The sequence below is a fragment of the Atractosteus spatula genome, chromosome 11 (genome assembly GCF_055471065.1).
Source record: "Atractosteus spatula isolate fAtrSpa1 chromosome 11, fAtrSpa1.hap1, whole genome shotgun sequence".
Taxonomy (NCBI): domain Eukaryota; kingdom Metazoa; phylum Chordata; class Actinopteri; order Semionotiformes; family Lepisosteidae; genus Atractosteus; species Atractosteus spatula.
The window spans coordinates 41,428,995-41,444,824 of NC_142716.1; the positions used below are offsets into that span (position 1 = coordinate 41,428,995).

Here is a 15,830-nt window from a genome sequence, read left to right on the forward strand (position 1 = left end):
TACATATTTATCCATTTCTGTTTTCCTGTACTTCTTCAGTTCATCTTGTTCTTCATTATTTGGCTTCCAGCATGGCAGGAGATGTTTCCCTGGTCTCTAAAGACTATATATTTCTTCTTGGGCAGCTCATGACATTACTGTCATAGCACTAGATTTTTCCCATATTTTTTCTGTGCATTTGATAGCTCCCGATCTGCTGGTGCCTAGAAGGTTAAAAATAATCCACACAAGGAGAAACACAATTATTAACACATGCAGTGTATACAGTCAATATTGTCAAGTATTTATCCAATATCTGGTATCACTATGATGGTAATTCTTTATGTCTTTTTCCCTGAATTGAGATGGAATCATTTTAGGAAAAAAGCATTCCAGATCACTATTTAGAGACTTTATGACTGCAGTGAGGCATTTAAAATATCGACAATTATAAGTCATTACAGTGTTTTTTTTCCATAATACAATATTAAATTCCTACTATTGCAAAACTACAGTTGGAAATAGCAAGACATAACCAGAATTACTTGACTAGGACTTAGACATTGATTTAATCATGTGTAAAGTGAACAGTTTGGTATGCCAAGAAACTGACTGAGTGTATCTTGCTGAAAAAGAAAACTTTTTGATGTGATCCTCCAAAGATTCATTGGGCTGGAGCCTGTATCTCATAATCAAATAAAGATGTGTTATCCTGAATAGGTAAAATGAAATGTGCTACGTGCTACCTCAATACTAGGTTAATTTAATCTTGCAAAACCTCTTGTCTTCTCTTTTAACGACTTTGTGCCTATCTGTATTCAGGGGAGAGAAAGCTGTAACTGTAGCATCAGACAACAGAGATTAAACTTGCTCTTAAAATGACAGTGCAGTCTGGGAAAAGGATTTCAGATTCTAATTTTCTGTATCTTACTCAGACATTTGTCATGACAAAAGATGTCATGACAAAAGCTTCACAGATGGAAGCTGAATATGACTCTGTTTATTCATCCCTAGTAGCATTGCTAACTGTTTCATCAGTGATCATTACTGTTGTTTTTTGTTCCAGAAATGACTCTGGTTATGCTCTAATGGTACCTACAGAGCTGTATCTTCAAACAATTCTGGGAACTGTACCAAACACTTTGACATACAGGAAGTGCTTATATATGTTGTTTCTTCTCCCCAGGTAGTAAGATTTACACAGGCATGTTGGATCTTCAGTATCAAGTCCATTTCACTGTATTCTGAGTATGTTTATATGGGGTTCTGAAAAAATGCAGCTTACAATGCGTAAAAGATATTAGTATGATTGAGGAAGACTAGATATTTAGACCTATTTCATTTCCTGACATATGTAAAATATATAATTTGAAATAGTCAAATACTTTTGTTCCACATGGAGAGAAAATGATCACCAGTGCTTTTTTTAAGCAAGAATGTGCCGTGTAGTATTTGTAGTCCAATAATGCATTGAACATGAAATGTAACAAGAGTTAATTTGGACATAAAAGGGATGTCATTTTTGTACTGACTAAATAATTAAATGAATCTCTGATCTTTAACATACTGTACATAATGTTTGATTTCCAGGTCATGTCCAGTAAAAAATAGAGGTCTGGATACAGTTTTGCATTTTATTCTATATTAAAGTGCTTCAGGTTTTTAGGGTTTTTTATGTTAAGTGCAGTTTCATTTCTATGGTATTGCAAACATCTCAAACTTTAGTCTTTAAAGATAGTTTTAACAATACTTGAAATACTGTTTTATTTTGTGACAAATACAGAAGGCTTGAGTGTGTCCTTTTTAACCATAAACCATATGACACAACAGCAGCCTTGTTGGCCTTGCAGAATAAGATTATATTTAGAGAATAAGAACATATGAATGTCACCTCCATGTTCTGTGTATATTTGCAATATAAATTATGCTGACATTAATACAGTAAGTCTTTGACCTGATTTAAGAACTTAAAGTTTATACTGTATACTTAAGGATATTGGTATCAATGCAGTATAGTTTAACTACAATGTGGTTCAGTATTGGTTCTTCTGCAGGTAATGTTAACAGCCATCATAATTTCCAAGCCTTTGCTGGGGTTTGGGGGGGTGAAAGGACAGTGCCTATATTTAAAGAAAGGGAAGCTATGCAGATGTAATACCTGAGAGATTTGAAAAAAAATAGGTTGAGGTCTATTGTATTTTGGGGGGGAGGTAGATACCAGATGCATGTGTGCACACAGTCATGCAAAATCAATAAGGTCAGAAAGGAATGGCATTTCTTTACAAATCCATCCATAGTGTGTATAATATACTCTGAAGCATGACTAATGCCAGGATTAGGAAGGAAGTAAAACCTTTGACTTAAGTAGGTATTCATTTTTCTTCTGTCACTCATCTTGGTTGTTGTAGAAAAAAGTAACTTAATCACAAAAATGATCATGTAGATTACCTCTAGGCTTGCTTAAAGGGTTTCAACACATTAGGAGTTGAGTTTAGAAACAAATTATTACATTTTTATAGAGGCCGGAGGGCTCTTATATAACTCCTTATATACAAATGATAACAAATACCACAGAATAAATGAAAATCTTGTCTGAGTAATGTGGGTGTTAACGGTATTTGGCACAAATAAGTACAAAAGACCTGAGTTACTGTTTCAGTCTATCCCATTAATAAAAAGTTTGCAATGTAAAATTGCTAAAATTTTCAAAATTCAGAGCAGTTGTTTGTATTTTGTTTAAGTAGAAGTGCATTGTTTTTTCATACTACATCTTAAAAATGCAAAATGTTCAGTGCATGTACTATACAGTAAAAAAAAACAAGGAAAGTTTAAACATTACTCCAGAGAAAATTACACGCTTATCCATTTCCTGCTTTCATCCCACATATTTCAGGTTGATTCATGACATTTTTATTCAATTGGTATATTCCTACTCATTAATCAGTGTACAGCAATTTTTAGTTTTTTATTGGAAAATGTGAATATAAGGGAGATTAATCACTAAAGTTTTCTGCAGCAACCCTGATATTTCAGAGTTATTAATGACACATGAGTTGTCTGTAGGTTGATAATGAAATAAGTTGGTTTTCATACCCCTTCCCCCCTTAAATATATAACAAAAATAATTTGTGTTTAAATGTGTTACATATTTTTGCCGTACAAAGGAATATCACAGAAGATTCTAGTTATCACAGAAAGTTATACGTTTTTTTTCCTAAAAAACCCATATACTACATATACTGTTTAATCACACGCAGTAGATTTACTACAAAATAAGACCACATGAAATGTATTCCTCCTACTACAGTTATTGATTGTTTTCCAAACATTAAACATCTGTCTGTACAAAAATGGAAGGTCAGCGTTTTGATGAGAAAAGTTTTTGATGAGAATGATCAAGAGTGCCGATGGTATGTTCTCTCTGAGGCACACTCTCTCCATTCTGTGTTCTTGCTGTCTCCCTTTTCCTGCCTCATTGTGAAATGCAGGTAGGGGCCACCTGTTATTGATAAAACTGAAAAAGATCTTTTCAAGTTCTAAAGGGGGGTGGAGTTGGGTCAAACCACATATTCAGAGAAATCGGAGCCGAATTGGGTGCAGTACAGTACATATAAAATTCATCAGTAAAGATACAAACCTATAGTTACATGTGTCATGCATCTGTACTATGACTTAAGTTTTTAGTTTGGCTTTGCAAACCATAGTTGTTTTTAATTATAATTTACATTGCATGGTATGTCTTCAAAGCAGATCTTAGTAGTTTTATATTCTTTGTCTGAACTGGACAGGGCCTGTTAAAAAATGTGGACAGAAAAGTAATCAAAAGATGCCCCTTACCAATTAGAATTCACTGGTTACTTTTTCCAAAAAAAAATTGATGTTATAGACTCACTAGTTAAATGTTTTTGATTGTAAACAGTGTTTTATTTTTCTGTAAATCCACCTACCTTTTATTATTTAATGTATATGGTATAAACACATGAAACCTGGAATTTTTGATTGCTTCATGGATGCGCTTTAAAGAGAGTGTCTTTACTGTATTGCATTATCTTACATTTCAAAGGGAAACTTACGAAAAAAAAACATGTCTGAGTGACTTCTCTTTTCATAGGAGCATTTAGGTTTTGGCACAGGTGATAGTTTGACAGAAGCCTGATAAAACAGTGGAGTCATACACTGGTCTATCTAGGGTTGACAGTGTCAGAGGGAGAAGCCTGAGGGAGAGCATCATTGTAATGAAATGTGTTAGTTCAAGATCTCAGTTTGCTATCCCCTGAGTATTCCTAGGCTATCAGTTGTCACTGGGTATCTATTGTTTCCCTTCACTAGGGGCACAGCAGCGCAGATATGACAGAGACGAAACCTTGCCTGCATCTGCAGAGAAGCGCAACTCTAACAGTGACAAAAATGATCCTGTGTTCATCTGGGGAATCTCACACAGACCAGTTCTGAGGAAAAGCATCTCAGTTGATGATCGTTTGTTCCAGCAGCCACACAAAGAGCAACACAAGCTGCTTAGCAGACTGGAGAGAAGCAAGAACAAGCTGAGGAGCATACATGTGAGTAGCATTCTCTCAATTGGGAAAAGGTGTGTGTGTGTTGGGGGGTGGGGGGGGGCTTCATAGGATTCTCATATCAAGTGCTTCGACATTTTCTAAAGAAATTATTTGCTTTGGCTTTTGTAGGTTTGGGGATATAAGTATGCTTTTTTGGTCTATGTACAGTGAGTTGTTGCTGCTTCTTTGGGGACTGCTTAACTTATCCTGAAGCACAATGAAGCTATAGCAGTAACTATAACAGTATTAGCACCTTATTGAGCTTGCAAAAAACGTCATGTACATTTTACATGGTAAGCAAATAGGTTTGTTGAGTGTTTGCGTAATAATGTTCCTTGGCATGTGATTTTATTTAAAAGAAAATAGGACCTACAGTAATTGTTATTTGGGAAAAGTTGTTGAAGTTGCCAGGTAAGATCATAGTGAATCTGTATAAAATGAAGCTCAATAGGACACTAAGGCTTGGCATTAATGCAAGAATAATGAAATATACAACCATTTCTCACATAAGATAGGCCAAATAAAGAGGCCTTTCTGTGAAAGACGTTGCCTGGAGAATGATAGTTCTGCTTCAGCAGCAAACAGACTAGTCCAGAGAAACCAGGAAACCAGTTCTCAGGGATATGTCACATCCTAGAAAGCACAAGGTCATTGTGCTGGCCCAGGGCCACCACAACCATGTGATCCATCTTGTTGAACTGTTTTCTCACCATAGAGTCTACAACATGAGAAAATCAAGGAAGAAAAATTCTAACCAAAATGATCATATCTTACAACCTGAATGAAAGTCTTTCTTACACAGAGGCAGTGCAAGGGTAACATCAACAGCTGAGAGATACTATCGCTGTCTTCTATGGGAAGGCTATTACTGAATACTACCATTCTGCTCTTAACAGACCTGACAAAAGACAAAAAGGTGGAGATGTTGTAGTGAGTGCTACATGTTGAAAAATTCAAAATACTGTAGTGGAGTGGACTGATGAAGTCATTAAACCACAAGTTGTTCTGGTCCTGCAAAATCATAGTCTGTAAGTTTCAATTTTCCAGCAGCACCACACAAGACCACGCTGTGCTAAAATTCCAAAGTCACAACAATACTGAGATCTTCCAATGGCCAGCTTTTTTCCCCTGACACGAGTCCAGGAGAATATCTCTGAGGTCATCTCAATGCCATCAATAAGAAAGCAATTGGGACTGGCCAAGCCTTTGGTCACTCATAGCCAAGCTACACAGAAGCATTAAAGAGCATGAAGAACATGTGACAGACCAATGTCTAAGAGACCTTTGGAGTGGGTCTTCTTTTGTTTGATTAAACACCCTTCTGGAGAAGCAGCTCTTCATTCTGGTGATAGAATTATGGTTTTATGATTAATTTGAAGTATCAAAAAATTGAAATTAATTTATGATAAAATCAATGGTCTGAACTCTTGGGAAATGAAAAAATAAACACTTACAAATTATGAGAAATGCATTTAGGTGTTTTCCTAATTTGAAATAATTCTGTAACAGTAGATATTTTGTATAACAAATAATATACAGTAATAGTATAATAATAATCCCTTGTACCTGTGGATGCTTTAGATAATGAAACCACTGTACAGTACATTCATTATAGAATAGGGCTGACTTCATCTCCAACTGAAATGCAGCACCTAATGGTGTATCCTGCAGCCATTCTGCGTCGGTGGCTCACTGCTGGGTCTTTTAGAATGTGGTCAGAAATCAATAAAAAGAAGTGAGTAAAATTTTACATCACTGTTGTTTCACATGCCATTCTTTGTGGAAAACATGGAATGATATTGGTAAGATGGCAGGGATGCATACTGAACATCTAATATGAGAGTGAACTGCCTGGTATCTTCACACTTGCAACATTGTTGTATACTGTATGTGAGAAGATTGCTTGACATTTAAGACCCTAACACAGCTGTGAATGCTATGATTAGGACATTTGTCCTTATAAGTTCTACACTTTAAGTGTAGAGGATACCTGATTAACAACTGTCTCCCCTAGTAAAAATGATCTGAGTTCTCACAGTAGAATAGGGACGTTAGCTTCTCCATAGCATATGAAAGACTTTTCAGTGTGTTCCTGGAAGCAGATTGAAACTATTACGTTTTACCACAGAACTATTAGGTCGTATATTTGCCAGTTTGTTCATTGGGTTAAAACAAAAATCCTCAGTTGTTAAAAGGTAATTTATGTTGAATAATGCATAAAGTTGATTACATAAACTTTTCATTCTAGAATAGGACAAACTTCATATGTTTTGAAGGGTGCTTTTTCAATACAATGCTGGCATGTTGTTGCCTCAAAAGCCCATAACATCTGCCATGAATTAAATGCAACATATAGGTTACGAATAGCACTAAAAGAGCACATGAGAAATTAGCCATGAAAAATCATGCATACTGATGAAGAGTCTACAGGGATCATATCGGAAAGCCCCCCCAAAATCCTGTTTTTCTGTTATTTCAAGTTTTGATCAATAAAACTAAAATCTTTTCAATATTTAAACAATACTTACCACTCTTATAAATTTATGAAGCATTAAAGAAATGTATGATTATTATTTTTTTTGGCTCTGAGAAAAGAAAATAGCATTTTCTGTATCTTCAGTATTAAGGTAATTGAAACAGTTCACTTATGCTAATATTAACCTTTCACGGAACCCTTTATATCTGTTCTTTCCCTAAAGGCATGGAATGAATTAAAATAAATACCATTTCATCTTTTTTTTTAGGAAAGCCTGCACTGTATTTATTGAATTTTACCTCTTAGGGTTATGTTATTGTAAGAATTATATCGAGCACTGCAAGAATCGCAAAGCAGTTGTCCAGAGCAAAATGGCACGTTAGTTCTTAATTCCTTGTAGACAAGAAAAACAGTCCTGTTCTAACACATCCCAATGAAAAAAGGTTACATGAGCTACCCTATGTTTCTTTTGCACTGGAATTTTTTTATTTCATTTATTTTTAAAAACTAAAATGAATATGTGAATCAGATTCACTTTCCTGGTCTTCATCTTTTAACCCTGAATTAATAAAACAGCTTTAGTAAAAGAATTTAAAGCTGCTGTGTTCTTCAGAAACATCTTTGGAACACGTTTTTCATGTTCTGATTTAGCTTGTTTCATAAATTGCTGCATAACCAATCACAAAATCTATTTTATTTGCTGAGTGATTTTATTCTACTGAAAATGTGATCAAGGTACTGAATGAGTTTTGATGGTATTTTCTGGCTTCTTCCTACTAACCTTCTGCTATTCGTCACAGCAGTAAGTAGGCTGCAGAATCATTATTGTATGTACTGTAGGAATGGATCTTTTTTATGTTACAAATTGCTTGTCAAGTAAAACCCACATGTGGCTCAGTAATGAAGGAAAGGTGGTCTAAGAATTTCTTACATTACAGTGCTTTCTCACAAAACACCAGTGAAATGTTTGCTTCCTCATAGTGTGTCATCTGTTCGATGACAGTACATTTTTTCTTGCGGTTTTTAAAGACATATGTGGCCAGAATCATCCTCCAACAGCAACAGCAAACAGTTCTGTAACTGCTTGCTGTGAGTGTGGGCTGTTATTACCTTTTCTGTAGAAGGCTTAGAACATACTGTAAGTCTGGAATCTGTAAAAATATGGTTGAAGGCAGTGGGAGGTCCTTTGGGAACTGAGACATAGACTCTGAGTGATGGTTTTCAGTGAATAACCTGATTCTGCTTTTTAGTTTTATTGATAAAACACAGAGGGTTTTGAAATGCACTTTGGAATACATGATGATGGCCAATTGCACTAATATTATAACATTTGCTCTTTTATATATGGTAAGTTAATGACAATCATTGAAAGTCAGCACAAAAAGGCAGTAAAAGCTGTTGGCAGATGGAAATGACTAAAAAGGCCTTTATAAAAATGTACAGTTCCGCTGACTGTCTTGATTGATAGTCATTCATAAAATAGAGGTCATGAGAGATCTCTCAAAGTTCTGATTCATGGAAATTTTTGTCATCAGTAACCCAATATTACAGTATTTTCACATTCAGCATAGATGAATTTCACATTTGGTCGTTATGTTCCATATGGTTTTGCTACAGCATATGGTATAATTTCATATGAAGTAAGGTGGTGCCAGTTATGTCTTAGTTAAGGGAGTAATTTTTAATTATTCAATTAATTTACTGATGTTTCCATTTGACCCGCAGTATACTTGTACACCTCACATCTATTATAATGATAAAGTTTTCATAATATTTTATTAACCACTTTTAAATTTCTAATTGTTTACGTTAATCGTTTGACAGTTTATAGACTGATCTGTTACTTCCAGCAAACAATGTTGCAGTGTATTTTCTTTCCATGTTCTTATGTGTGTTATATGGGTGCTCTGGTTTCCTCTCGCTGTCCAAAAATGTGCTGGTAGGTTAATTGGCCTCTTTAAAAAAAATGGTTTTGTCCCTACTCTGAGTGTGTGTGGCCTGTGATGGACTTGCATCCCTTTCAGGTTGTCTCGTGCCTTCTTCCCAGTTTTTCCCAGGATAGTCTCAGGTCCACTGGGACCCTGAATCTGATAGACCATTATTGAAAGTGATGTGATAATAGTTCAAGTAGGTAGCTGTGTCAGCATGCGTAGCCTGTGAAGGAACAAGTAAAGGTTTATTTTATGCTCAAAAGAGAAGAAAAGAAACAAAACCTTTCGGTTGTGAAGCCTTCTTTGGGTGTGACAATGTAATCATTTGTTCCTGGGATATGATAATGACTAATAACAGCAAAAAAGTTAATTAAATTGACTTATTTCATAGACAGACTTTCAAGTGTAGAGATCTTATAGTTATAAATCCAATTAATAGATTTTAGTTTAAAAAATCTTCTATTTACAGTATGTTGAAACATCACAGATATCATTAAAAAAAGGACTGGTCAGAAATCAATCAGAATAGGAAACATTTTAACATTTTATGTTCTGTACATCGCAGAATTGTTCCTTTCATTTAAATAAAAGAAAGATAGAAAGATAGACTTGTAACTTGTCAGTTAGAGGGGCTCATACTATTTGGAAATGACGTGATATTTATTTTACTGCTGTGTTAGAGCATTCTAATGCTGTGAAAGAGGTTTTCCCTAAGCCTTCAAATAGTTCTGTGAAAACATTCATTATTTAACTTTTTCTGTTTTTAGAAACATGCTTGTCTGTAACCGCAAATAGCTTTCTTGTGAAAGTCATTTGGTGGGTAACGCACTGGCCTTCTTAAGGCAATATATTACAGAGGGACAATGTTTTGTGGTTGCTGCTGTGGTAATGAATGATCTTTTCACAAACATAATCAGACATAATATTGTCTTAGAGTGCTCCCATTCAGGAACTCAAAGATCAACAAGATGGCAGACTGCTGGGGAATTTGATGTATTTATATATTTTGGATAGGCGTAGCTGTTAAAGATAATGTTTGACTTTCGTCCATTAATCTTTCTTCAAACAAAGCTTCATTCAACAAGCAAAAAGTCAGTTAAATTACTAGGCTTTCAAACAAAAAGCAACTTGGACTGCCTTGACTTGAGCCCTAATACCAAGGTGGAACAAAGTAAATGTTTTTGAGAAAAAAAATATAAATGAATTTAGAGTTCTACCACACCGTCTTATGTTCCTAAAGAGATTTCATTTGTATTATATATTTTCTTGCAGTATATTATAAGTATTAAAATTTTACAGTTTATTCTTTAATAATTAACATTGATTTTTGGTGTGGCATTGTTTAATTTTATCCATTTGTAATATCCATTATCCAGTATTTTGTCTATCTTTTGGCACAACCAGGATATACAGTACTGTATGGTTCTTGTTGTAACAGTGCAGTTTCCTATTAAAATGAAGAGCAGTGATAGTTTTAGCATGGACCAAAGTATGTTGCTTAAGTACTTTATAATACTATATGTAATTCCTCATCTTTGCTGGCATACTTGCAGTCATGTTTCCCCCCTCTTTACAATAGAAAGCTTCAATAGAACTACCTGATATGTTGGTGTTCATCAACTTATAAAACTATGTGTTACATATCGATGAGCGGGCAGCACAATGGTGCAGTGCTGTTTGTGTGGAGTTTGTATGTTCTCCCTGTGTTCCTTCAGTCCAAAAACAAACTGGTAGGTTTGTTGGCTTTAGGTGTAATTTGTGTGTTTGTATCTGTGTGTGCCCTGCGATGGACTGGCGTCCTGTCCAGGCTGTACCCTGCCTTGTGTCTGTTGTTGCCAGGACAGGCTCTGGCTCCCTCACGACCCTGACCTGGAAGAATCAGATAGAAAATGGATGGATGGATGTTGTTGAGCACCAAAGTTGTTCAATAACGAAGGACATTAGTAACCCATTCATCATCATGCTCCTGAGTGCCTGATGGGAGAGGTAGCACCTTTGCACATTGCACTTTATGTACCCTGTCAGAAATGTGTACTGTACTGTATGTCTGCATTGTCTATAGCATTGTCTTGTTAAGTCTTTCTGTATTCGCACCGTAGACCTGGAGAACAATATCTCTGTATACTTGTATATGGCTGAACTGGCAAATAAACTTGAACTTGAACCTTCTAGAGTGGTGTTACTGAGTGACGTCACTAGTTGCTATTTTGCTAGGAAGTTGCAAGAACCCTGGCCTGCATATCCCAATGCTATCCCCTACCTCAGTGGTGCTAAGCAAGCTGTGCGCCGCTCCTTGGGAAATCCTGATTGCTGTCTGTTAGTGACATAGCTGGGGTTCGGGGCTCGCAACATCTGGATTGCACAGTTCAGCCTGCACTTGATGTGAGTGCTTTTAGTGGTTGAGCAACTTAATAGCATAATAATAGTAGTAATAATAATAATAATAATAATAATAATAATAATAATAATAATAATAATAATTGCTCACACTTATATAGTGCTTTTTCTGGACACTCCACTCAAAGTGCTTTATGGGAAATGTGAACTCCCCTCCACCACCACCAATGTGCACCATTCACCTGAATGATGCAGCAGCAGCCATAGTGCACCAGTACACTCACCACACATCAGCTATCAGTGAGGAGGAGGACAGAGTGATAAAGTCAATGTACTGTATAGATGGGGATTATAAGAAGGCCATGATTGGTAAAGGCCAGTGGAAAATTTGGCCAGGATGCTTGGGTAACACCTCTACTCTTTTCAAGAAACACCCTGGAATTTGTAATGACCACAGAGAGTCAGGACCTCGGTTGTACGTATCATCCGAAGGACAGAGCCTTTTTGCAGTACAGAGTCCCCATCACTATACTCGTGCATTAGGACCCACACAGACTGCAGGGTGAGCACCCCCTACTGGCCCCACTAGCACTTCTTCCAGCAGCAACCTTAGTTTTTCCCAGGTGGTCTCACATCCAGGTGCTTAGCTTCATTGAGTGCCCATTGTGAGTTGCAGAGTGATATGGATGCTGGCACAGCTAATAGAACTTTTTGTACTTTTTTGAAAAAAAAAAGAATCGTAAATCCTTCTCCTAAAAGAATTCTTGAATTTTGTGTATTTTGTGCTTTTGAGCCTACCTCATCAATTAGCTTATTTTCTTCAGGCATGTGAGATGTTGCTTTTTATTAGTGTTAATGGACTAAATGGAACATTAAAATAGGTTTGAAGTTTAACAACTGTGTTAAAGCACTCCCTGTCATGTTAAAAACTGTCTGTCACTGCTCCAACTTTTCTGTTTTTAAATGGCATCTTCATCTTTCACGCCCCTTCAGTTTGTGTTGTTAGAATATCAATGATAAAGGCCGACTGCTCCTCACTCCTTAGCTCTCATTGATTGATTTATTATGCCCAAAGGGACTGATTTAGAAATTTCCCATTAATACGTGTTCTCATCTGCAGGTTTGGAAAGAGCTAATGTTTTAAACATACAAAGCATATTTTTAGATTAAACCTTATGACAGCACATGGCACCAGCAATTTTCAGTGTGAATCTTTTGTTCAGCAAATTATACAATTAAAGGATTAATTGTACAATCAATGATAACATTTAAAAACAAAATCTCATGTGGTTTTGTTTACCATTTGTCCCAACATGTTCCTTCGAATTATTTGAACACAAAATAGTAATGTAATTATTACAGGCTGTCTGGTTTCTTAGATAGAATTTAATAATTGCATGTTACCTGACTTTTGTTTTCATTGCTAATGACACATGTAAAGCTAAGACTATTAAAATCAAAAGGTCAGAATTTATGTCAAATTATCTGCAATTAAAAAGGCTGTGATAGAAGAAGACATTGTACCACATGCAATGCTGTGGTTTTAATTTGTCTATTTTTTTCAGAGCCTGGTTTTAATCTGATTTAATTTAATTTACTCAGAAATGAGAGTCTTGTTTAACTGCTTTGAGCATTATGTATCCTAGGATTAGGCCCCAAGTTTAAGCCCCAAGTCTTAATTTCCTGATATGAAGGCACTGTATTTTTGATGGCGAGGGGGTGTTTTAGCTCTGTCTTTCTTTAAGTATTGTATGTCCTGGAATTCTGGGCCTGAAAAATAAGTTTTCCTTTTTGAAAGATCTAGTTCATTAACACAATCAAAGCTTTTCATGTGCCATTTTAACTTTTAGACATGCCACTGCATGTGCTCTGGTGTCCACTTTATAAAAGCCGTGCAGAAAGCAGAACACTCCAGTGTCATGTTATGAGTGGGTATGGAGTTTTTTTAATGAAAAGGTTCAAGGTTTTTTATGGGTTGTAAATGAATCATGAGCACATAATGTTCTGGAAAGAGGATAGTTTCAATTGTATTGGCATGCTTCACTTTTCTTTGAGCTAGAGCCTTGTCATTAATTTTCCCTTTGCTTGAGTTTATTTATTTTTTTATGTATGCCTTTTTCATTTTTTTTATATGTTTATTCAGGATATGAGTCATTGAGGTTGATGTTTGAATGACGATTTTATTGCTGATAGTCTCCAATGTGCACGTGAAGTTTCATACATTCTCTGTGCAATATTCGAAAGAGACATTTTTGTTCTTAAGCAAAGATGAAAACCTTTATCTTTTACATAGTCTTATCCATCCATTTTCTAACTGCTTCATCGAATTTAGGGTTGCAGGGGAGCCAGAGCCTATCCTGGCAAGTAATGGGCAGAAGGCAGGATACACCCTGGATGGGATGCCAATCCATTGCAGAGCACTCACACACATGAATACTGTACATACTGTACACTCACATCAGGGCCAGTTTTTCCAGAAGCCAGTTAACCTACAGTACCAGTATGTCTGTAGTATGTTGTCTATTGACAACAGCCACTGCACCACCAAGCCACCCCTTGTACTTTATATGTTAATTAAATTGGCTTTGAAATTACTCCTAGTGTTGAGACAGAAAACAATGATGAATTTGCCAAAATCTTTTTTACTGTAGAAAGGTCCACTACACAATTGGCAGAGATTGTTATTGATTATTGGCTTGTTATTTTTTAACGTGCTTACCTGACATTTTACATAGTCAGCCATTGCTACCTTAACCTCATAAATCAATCTAAAGAAATAAATATAGTATAGTTAAAGTTTAGAATAGTTTGAGAAATAATCCTTTTTTGTTGTAGATTTATTTCTGAGGCAATGTAGCACGGATGATGTGTCTATACTGCAGTGATTTATATTATTTTAAAGTCCTGAAGAACATTCAGCTCTAATTTCCAATTCTGATTTTCTGTGTAATACTGGAGTCCACAGAGTCATTGTGTGTCAAATCAATCTCTTGAACAAAGAAATCATTATTATTTTCATTGTTTCAGTCACATGCCCCGTTTGGATCTTTGATCTTTTAGAGCAGTATTGTGAGATTGATGTCACACCTCATTAGGATCTTATGTTGTGAACATAACGTTTTCTGTTATTCGCTGCTAGAGGTAGCAAATCTACTGTATGATATTTGTCAGTTTCAAAGTACGGGCCTTTTTATGACTGTGCTCACAGTCTCAACATCACAGGTTAAAGAACAGACTACATTATAAATATCAGCAGTAAATGTGTAAGTGTAACTATTTCAATGCAGGTAGACCACATTTTTGTAATACTAGAAGTTTAAAAGAAAGTATTTCTCTTTTGTTTTGTAACTATAAAGTGCAAAATTATAAGAAGGCTAAAAGTAACAGAACAGAATACTAAAGCTAAAACAAGCTGTCATGAGGACTGATTTTATTAAAACCCCACACTTTTGCATATTCTATCATTGTGTGCAGTTAATTTTGGAATAAAAATATTTTATATTGCCAGTTTTAACCGAAGTACAATTGATCAATCATGGGTTAGTTACTTGTCTGAAAAAAAATCACGTTCTAGTTTAGCAGCTGCTAATGAAATTGACTTTTTTTGATAAATCACTGTGCACAGTCACAATACTGTGCTTTCTTTACTCTAACATACAGAGATAACTAATGTTGCCTTGTACTATTTAACTGTGACTCGCTATTAAAAGAGAATATAATTTAATGTTTTATATTTCAGATCATTATCAAAGTTACTGTATGCTAGAGCTCTTTACCCAGTAATACTTCATACAAATCAATGCATGGAATTTAAACCTATTAACTGATTCAAAAATAATTTAGACTCTGCACCAATGTGTGATCTAAATCCATTCTCTTTTAAGATGCTTCTGAGATATTAAATAACAAATGAGCTAAATATTTCATCTTTGTTTCTTTATTCTTTCGTTATAGCAGTAAAATGTCAGGTACTATATTGTTGTCAAAACTGAAACCATGGCTTCTTCCAATAAATTGTGCTAGGTTGTCCAAATGGCCTCTTCGCATTTGTAAACTTCCTCATGCTCTTTTCCATTAATCATTGCTATGTAATTTATGTTATTCAAATAATCAAAATGCTTTTTGCCTAAATTAACAGCTTTTATTAATTTACAGGAGACTAGGTCTGCATTTCTGACTTTCTGCTATATTCAAGTGGATTTAATGATTACATGCAGTAGCAATAGAAAATCTTAAAAACTAGAAATTCTCCTTATACTGAAAAGGAGGCAAAAATAAAAAAAAATGCTTTGTATTAAATGAAGAAAGAAAATTGACTGAGCCAGTAGACATAAGCTACAGATACAGTGAGCATGCAGGAGAGCCCCGATTCAGATTTTAATATTAGAGTAGGCTTCATTTAAGGAATGATATATTTCTTGAAGATAAAGCTGTTAGAGTAATGGCCTGTGAAGTTATATCTAATTTTCTTTGCTGTGAGGATTTCATAAAAAAGGTATTGGGTTTCCTTCAACTCTCCCTTTTCCAGTTTGTCTCCTTTGCTTTTGTCTT

At 35.4% G+C, this 15,830-nt stretch overlaps 1 protein-coding gene across 1 annotated transcript in view; it reads left to right on the forward strand.

The window, feature by feature from the left end:
• The window catches only part of ankfn1a (ankyrin repeat and fibronectin type III domain containing 1a), a 196,805-nt gene that overhangs the window by 42,386 nt on the left and 138,589 nt on the right, over positions 1-15,830 (forward strand). Inside the window, exon 4 of the mRNA XM_088927824.1 lies at positions 4,309-4,538. Coding sequence (XP_088783950.1) covers positions 4,309-4,538 — 230 coding nt within the window. The remainder of the gene's footprint in view (positions 1-4,308; positions 4,539-15,830) is intronic.